Genomic DNA, 7,829 nt, shown 5'->3' with positions numbered 1-7,829 from the left:
ATTAATTGACATAAACGAGTGGTAGATGAAATAAAATTTCCAACAAATTCCATTCCCATCTGATTTATTTTTATCTACATTTCAAACTGTTTATTTATTATTGAATTATAATTTTACTTTGAATGCAATTTATACTTAAAAATTTCAAAATATCTTTATAATTTAATAAAAATCAATTTTTGAAAATAATAATTCGTATGATTTTATGTGAAACAATTCTGTACTTAATACATTATATTATAACTATCTGAACACTTGCGATTTATTCAAACATAAAATATTAAATTTTATTAGGGATTTTTAGTGGAAAAAACTAGATCAATGATCAATACTTTAATTACATTGTATTTTTTAAATCCATATTTGACATCATGTGTGATCGTATCCCTTCTCGTTTTAACTATTTTTTATGGCCAAAATTATTTATTTTTGATGCACTAAAACATACTAGTACAATTTAATTCGTTTTAAAAATTTCAAGTTTTAGTCTTCCTTGCTAGATCTCCATAATGACAATAGGCCATCCTTTTTCATAAAACATTCGACCTACATAGATAATAAAAAAAAGTACGACAAAAGTATTTTTTCCATCTCAAATACTTATCTTGCATTCAAATCTAACTTACCTTCCCCATGCCACTCGCTTTGCATCGATGTGTCTCCATTTTCGGTTTCGTCATCATTCAAGAAGTCCTCGGATGGCTCCTTATCATCTTCATTGATCATGTCGTCCTGATCCTGCCCACCACCAATGTCAGGGCCGAGTGATGAGATATTACCACCTCGACTGCCAATAGTACTCGTGCGAATTGGGGGTCGTGCCATCATCTCAGCATGAGCCTGCGATTCTGCACGAGCTTGCTCCATTTGAACCATGGCAGCCATTCGCATATTGGCCTCGTGAGTTTCTCGACTTACTTTTTGTCTAGAGTCCATTTTGGCCTTCAATTCGAATAATGCTTGCTTCTCTTCGTTCAAAAGAAATTGTTCCATCATCAACTTCTCCTCAGTCCGAAACTCCCCAAGGCCACGCTTACGGTAAATCATGTTGAATGCAAGGACTTGTTTCTCAAATGTGGTGGTGAACTCTGCAACTTTGGCAGCGATATTATGGTCCCATTGCTGAGAACGGGAAAGTACTTGACCGGTACTGTCTGAATCTAGTATCTTGTCATCTTCCTCTGCTTCATAGTCAGCCACCACATGGTATGGTAATAGCCTACATCGTATTCAAGAGAAAAGAAGTTATAAAAAGAAACTGCAACCAGCACCCTACAACAGAAAGTATCAACTCCTAATTCAAGATATTGCAGTCAATTCAAAAAAATTCCATCTAGAGAATTTCAACAGTTTTAAATGCACAGCAAACGTACTCCCCACTATATCGAGGAACGGTCACATGGTACAAGCCATGTCCGAACACATGAACTATGTCGGACAGTTCCATTCCACGGAAGACCATTTCCTGAAGAAATCGAGATGATGCAACTGACTTGGTCAATTATCATTAAAAAAAGAGTTTGTGCCTGTCAGAAAAAACTCCTGAGAAATCAACCTGGTTTTTACTGCTTTTTATAACTAGGCAAATGATAAAATTTAGCAAGGTTCAGCTAATCATATTAAGAATATACTTTGTTTGTAAAGGCAGCATAGAATAGGATTAGGGACTTAGGCAAGTTCTGTCCATAGGCCAGATGACACAGAAAAAGACGAAAGGCACTGTGGATATCAGCTCTGGGTCATAAAAAATTTTATGAATCAAAGGGAACTTCTCATTGTTGTATGGTATACCATAGCTTAGCTTCCCATAATCTGCTTCAAGTCAAGTAAATGACTAGTTGACTCGCACTAGAAAATTTATGAATATGAAGATAGAGAAGGTAGGGGCAACTGCTCCACTTGCCAATAACTCACTGAAAACGAATCAAGCTCGAGTCGAGCTTTTAAATTTTTTTATTAATATCTAGACTTGAAAATTTTCAATCAGCTAGCTACTCATTGAGTAAATTGATAATCGATATAATTCACTATCAAGTGCGAATAAGGATATCAAACAACGTATTCTGTAAAGAAGATTGGATCAATTTTTAAGGACAAAGTCGAATACACATGAAAACTAATTTAGTTGATTGTAAAGTACATAAAGTTGAATCAATATCGATCGTACACCATATATTCAACATACAAATAAAGAAAAATAATTAAAAAAAAAGCTCGCAATCCGACTTATGAACTATGAAAGATTATGTAAAAGGTCGAGCATGGCCATAAACAAGTTGAGTCCAACTCCTCATGACTCGCATGTCTCAGCAGACGCCCAATCCCAACCATTTTACACAAGCAAAAGGCTTATGAACTAAGCTAGAACACATCCTTGATCCTTAAGCAAGGAGTTAATTTTCATTTCTATTTTATTTTTTCACTTGTATTTTTAATATTTCCGTTTTTGCCTCCACACAGAAACTTAATCGGGACTGCCAGTAGTAAATGACGAAATTAAAATCAGAACAATCAAATCCCTAGGACAGTAATACGATCGGGTCACATAAGAGGACGAGTTGTTCAAACCAAGAATGGCAGTTAAAAATTGAAGCGCACAACAGCAAAACCACGTAGAATCGAAATACCAGTGACATTGTTCATCAACACAGGCAACAGAATTCATACACGAAATCGTAAAACCAATTTCAGAAGGGGTAACAGAAGAGAACCTGTGGCACGCGTCCTCGAGGGATGAGAAAGGCCGGCTGTAATCGGGATGACAGACTCGCCATGCGTCCTGATAAGACAGCTGCAGAGATGCCTTGAAATGCTGGGGTGCGTTAGAATTAGCAGATGCAGCAGCAGCAGCATTCACGTTAGTGTTAGGGTTAGGGATAGGGTTAGGGTTAGGGGTCGGATGATTAGGGATCTGTGGAGGTGGACGTTGGTGAAGCACAGCCTGCTGCGGGCGGAGATGGGCGTCGATATTGGAGGGAAATCGAGCGACGGCTTCGTTCCGCCGTTGGATCTGCTGCAGCAGAAGCTGCTGCTGCTGCTGTTGCTGTTGCTGCATCAAATGCTTCCCCTCTTCCATTTTGTGGCTTCTTCGATTGGAGTCTGACGATGTTGGGGTGATCTATTCAAAATTTCCTCTACTTTGCCTATTAATTAATTATGGATTTCTTAAAATATTATATTAATTTTATGTATATTATTTTTACTCTTTTTAAAACCTTTGAGCCGACAAGTCTTTTCAGAGATAAAAATCGATACAAAACATTACAAACATGATACTAATATATGATATTTGAGTAATACTTATTTTGGATCTTATAAAAAAAATAAGATTTTAAATATAAAACTAGACAACTTTATTAATATCGACAATTATTATACATGTTTAGGTGCAAAATAGTTAACAATGTTTCTCTAATTTAAGAAGCTTTAGGTACAAAAATATTAAATCAACATATTGTTTATGTTATCAATTGATTCAAATTAGATATAAAATCATGATTTACACTTTAAGTGTTATTTTTTTTTTGAAACTCAAACTGCATTTTATTGAACTTCGTTAGGAGCCCTACATTCTTCCATAATGATGGAACTAATAGAGGTAGGAACTACATAAGAAATGTCAAAACAAGCTTGTTGTAGGACCGTTTTAACTAATGAGTGAGCGGCTTTATTTGCTTGTCTCCTAATGTGATAGATTTTTATCGAGCTCGGGCTTCTGCTAAGCGCTCTACAAGCTGTAGTAATGAGTCCGAATTCTGTGAGATCTGGTACCTCTGAATGGATAGCATCTACTGATGTCTTGAAGTCCGATTCCACTATTACTTTGTCATAGCCCATTCCTTTAATCCAAGACAGAGCCTCATGGATTGCAAGAGCTTCTGCTTCCTTTACCAATGCGGTTCCGTGGTGCAAGCTCGTTTTGCATATTATGAAGGAGCCATTGAAGTCCCTGACCACCATACCCACCGTAAAGGATCTTTTTTCGGTGTCGAATCCTGCATCCACGTTGCACTTGAAGAAATTCTCCAATGGCTTCCTCCAGATAATATTTGAGCCCAAATTCTGTTGCTTGTTTAGGTGTGGTTCGGCCATTCTTACTGCTAACCATTCTTTAAGCGTGTCATTTGCATGGGACAATGTCCTATTTGCAGAAGGAGAAGTGTTGTTCCACACCCTTTCGTTACGTGAGTGCCAAATTCCCCAAAGCAGTCATGACAAAACTCTGTCTCCTCTCCACATCCAGCTTTCCCAGAATGTGGAAGAACCACTCCACAAAACACTCTAACTCGGCGGGGCTTTGTTTGATCTCATTTTTCACATCCGATATCTCCCAGCATTCTTGAGCATATGGGCATGTGTAGAACAAGTGCCAAGGTTGTTCAAACATGGAGGCAAAATTAGCGCATGTGGACGGGACCATTACTCGCTTGCTTTGGAGATTTATTCTGGTAGGAAGCCAGTTATGCACCGTACGCCACGCAAGGATATTGAGGTCCCATAACTTGTCCCATTCGCTGGCCGGTGCGTTTCCTCTTCCTGTGTATATGGTATTCATAGCAAGGTGGTATCCCGATCTCACTGTGTAATTTTCGTCTCTACTGTGGCTCCATATGCGCAGATCATGGGTGTGAGTTATGAGAGGAATAGCTGTAATCTCTGCAATGTCCCTGTCGCAGAAGTTTTGTTCGATAAATTCAATGTCCCATTCTCGGTTAAATGGTATCATAAGATCAGCCACCTTCAGAGATTCTAACCCCGGAATTATTTGAGATTACACCCGAGGTTTTGTGTTGTTGCGCAGCCAAGGCTCTGTCCAGACGGAAATATTGCTGCCGTCTCCGATTCTCCAACGATAACCTTCCCGAAGTAAGGCCTGCGAACACCAAATACTCCTCCATATAAATCTAGGATTAGATCCTAAGGATGCTTTCAAGAAATCCTTATCTGGAAAATATTTTGCTTTGAGAACTTGGGATACTAGAGTATTGGGATTGGAGAGGATGTTCCACCTTGCTTGCCCAACATCGCGAGATTGAAACCATGAAGATTACGAAAACCCATGCCGCCGTTCTTCTTCTTCACACACAGTTGATCCCACTTAGTCCATCTAATTCCACGAGAATTTCCTCTCGATCCCCACCAATAAGAGTTCATCATTCTTTGAAGCTCGTCAGCTAAAGAGACTGGTAGCAGGAAGATTTGCATACAATAGGACGGGATGGCTTGAGCAATCGACTTGATCAATACTTCTTTCCCTGCCTTGGAAATTGGGCGACCGTTCCACCCCTGGATCCTCTTCCATAATCGATCTTTGAGGTAAGCAAAAATAGCCCTCTTCTTGCTACCTATGAGGGATGGAAGCCCTAGGTATTTCCCTGTGTTTAGTGGATTCCAAACTCCCAGTTGTGCAGAGATATCAGCCTGGGTCGCTGGAGAGACATTGCGGCTGAAACTTATGCCTGATTTATTCAGATTAGTAGCCTGCCCAGAGGCAGCTTCGAATGTCTTCAGAATATCCACAATTTGATTACTCTCCTCGGCTTCTGCTCTAAAGAAGAGAATACAGTCATCAAACATAAGATGAGATATGGAAGGTGCCCTCCTACAGGCTTTGGCCCCATGAATAGCTCCCATTGCTTCAGGCTTTGGATATAAGTGAAGAAAGCCCATGTGCGCAGATCACAAAGAGATACGGTGACAGAGGACACCCCTGTCTGAGACCTCTCTTCGCGTTGATTGGTCCGACCTTATTGTTGTTAACTTTGATTGTGTAGGAGACCGAGGTGATGCACAACATTATGTAGTTCACCCAACTGTTACAGAACCCCATCCGAAGCAGTGATATGTTTTAGGAATCCCAATCAATGCGATCATAGGCTTTGCTGAAATCGATCTTCAAGGCAACATCCCCTCTTTTACCTTTGATTTTTCGATTCATGGAGTGTAAAGTTTCGAAAGCCAAGATCACATTATCTGTTATAGCCCTTCCCTTGATAAAAGCAGACTGGAACTTGGATATAATGTCTGGTAGAACACCCTTCATCCGGTTAGCGAGAGCTTTCGCTACTGCCTTGTAGAGTACGTTGCAAAGTGAGATAGGCCTTAAGTTTTTCATAGATGAAGGGGACTCACATTTGGGGATAAGCACCACATTTGTATCATTTAATTGGGGCGGGAAATGTAGATTTGCTAACCATTTTTTGCAGTCTCCAGACACCGATGGGCCCACCAGATTCCAAAATTTCTGGAAGAAACCTGGATTAAAACCATCAGGGCCCGGCGATTTGTCAGCTTTCATTTGGAAAATGGCATGCTTGAATTCTTCCTCCTTGAATGGAGCTGTCAAAACCTTGTTTACTTCGTCTGAGACAACTCGGTCTACCACTTGCATAACGGGCTCGTAGTTTGCAGGAGCATCATTAAAAAGGTTCTCAAAGTAAGTCGAGACAACCTTGCAAATTTCGAGAGGGCTTGTATGCATTACCCCATTATCGTCATCAAGGGATTTGATACGGTTTCTTTCTTTTCTTTGAGTAGCCACTGAGTGAAAATAATGTGTGTTGAGATCTCCATCTTTGAGCCAGTATTCTTTTGCTCTTTGCTTCCAGTGCATCTCTTCCTGTGTGATTAAGTTTGCAAGTTTGTATTTTGATTGTTGAAGACCGATAGAATCCTCCAAATTGGCGGATTCCCTTAGCCTTTCTATGTCCTTTTTGCATTGTTCAATATCATCCTTGAATCTCCTATTCTTTTTTTGACCCCAATCTGCTAGCTTAGTAGACATTGACCCCAGCTTTTCCATGATATTCTCTCCTACACTGTTCTCCCAGGTGGATAAGATAAAGTCTTGTAGATCTGATTCTTTTAGCCATTTGTTCTCGAACATGAAATCCCTTGCCTTGATAACATGCGTTCGAGGCAGAGTGTTTATGAGAATTGGTGAGTGGTCTGATATAGGGGCACACATGTTATGGAGTTGTGCATAAGGGAATTGAGTCATCCAGGAGGATGTAGTTAGAGCACGATCAAGTCGTTCCTCCACAGCCATGGACGTCCCTTTCCCTCTTTCCCACGTGAATGGGTACCCGATTAAGGGTAGGTCCGTGAGACCACTATCTATCACCGCCTGCCGGAATCCCTGTATACAGCCATTGTGGATGGTCACGAAGTCCCTTCTTATCATCTGGACTCAAGAGGTCATTAAAATCACCAACAATGCACCAAGGAAGAGTAGATTGAGTGCTTAGAGTACGGAGGAGAGCCCATGACTCCCGTCTTTTTCCTCTTTCAGGGTGACCATAGAAGCCCGTAAGACGCCATTTTGGGTTGTTATCTGATTCTACCTCGATATCTCTGTGGTTACGAGAATATCCAGTTATCATACAAGCCGCTGTTCGACTCCATAAGACTGCTAGACCACCACTTCGACAAAATATATCAATTGAGAAAGCTCCAGTAAAGCATAATTTAACCTTTATTTCTTCTATCTTTACTCCATGCACCAAAGTTTCAGAAAGGAACATCACATCAGCCTTGTGAGCCTTGATAAGCTCACAGAGAATGGGAACTGCACGGGGATGGCCTAGTCCTCGGCAGTTCCAACTCAAGATTATCATATTTCTCGGCGGGCCTGGCGGTCCAGGCCTGCTGTTAAAAAATGGTTACTTTGGAGTGTTTGAGAACTTGAAGGGATATCAATCTTTTCTTGGATGGATTGGGATGAGTCCATGTCCATGTTTTTTGGGTGGGTTTCGAGGCCCAGCCCTTCTCGCCTCCTCTTCTTATCGTCATGCATGGTAAGTTCATGATCTTCAGTCTCTGATATGCCT

The 7,829-nt window shown here is 40.4% G+C and overlaps 2 protein-coding genes across 2 annotated transcripts; both read right to left on the bottom strand.

Annotated features, from left to right (window-relative positions):
• Positions 1 to 445: 445 nt before the first annotated feature.
• On the bottom strand, positions 446 to 3,130 carry LOC140817013 (uncharacterized). Its single transcript, XM_073176568.1, has 2 exons — positions 2,712 to 3,130; positions 446 to 1,219 (listed from the first exon to the last, which is right to left on the bottom strand). The coding sequence occupies exons 1-2, from the start codon at positions 3,074 to 3,076 to the stop codon at positions 601 to 603; spliced, it is 984 nt and encodes a 327-aa protein (XP_073032669.1). The 5' UTR covers positions 3,077 to 3,130; the 3' UTR covers positions 446 to 600.
• Positions 3,131 to 4,180: 1,050 nt separating this feature from the next.
• Positions 4,181 to 5,670, bottom strand: LOC140816041 (uncharacterized). The gene is made up of 3 exons (XM_073175108.1): positions 5,010 to 5,670; positions 4,778 to 4,904; positions 4,181 to 4,667 (listed from the first exon to the last, which is right to left on the bottom strand). Exons 1-3 carry the CDS (start codon positions 5,668 to 5,670, stop codon positions 4,181 to 4,183), a joined length of 1,275 nt encoding a protein of 424 aa, XP_073031209.1.
• Between the last annotated feature and the right edge of the window lie 2,159 nt (positions 5,671 to 7,829).

The sequence above is a fragment of the Primulina eburnea genome, chromosome 16, assembly GCF_022965805.1.
Source record: "Primulina eburnea isolate SZY01 chromosome 16, ASM2296580v1, whole genome shotgun sequence".
NCBI lineage: Eukaryota > Viridiplantae > Streptophyta > Magnoliopsida > Lamiales > Gesneriaceae > Primulina > Primulina eburnea.
The sequence above is the reverse complement of the archived record's forward strand: the minus strand, read 5'-3'. Positions and strand labels throughout refer to the sequence as shown.

Excerpts from the sequence above, each read along its gene's own strand:
- LOC140817013 (XM_073176568.1), bottom strand. The coding sequence starts at position 3,076 with ATGGAAGAGGGGAAGCATTTGATGCAGCAACAGCAACAGCAGCAGCAG. Across the intron at positions 1,220-2,711 it reads CTCGAGGACGCGTGCCACAG|GCTATTACCATACCATGTGG; the intron begins GTTCTCTTCTGT and ends AATACGATGTAG.
- LOC140816041 (XM_073175108.1), bottom strand. The coding sequence starts at position 5,670 with ATGGGCTTTCTTCACTTATATCCAAAGCCTGAAGCAATGGGAGCTATT. Across the intron at positions 4,905-5,009 it reads CGCGATGTTGGGCAAGCAAG|ATTTATATGGAGGAGTATTT; the intron begins GTGGAACATCCT and ends ATCTAATCCTAG. Across the intron at positions 4,668-4,777 it reads GCAACAACACAAAACCTCGG|GGACATTGCAGAGATTACAG; the intron begins GTGTAATCTCAA and ends CTTCTGCGACAG.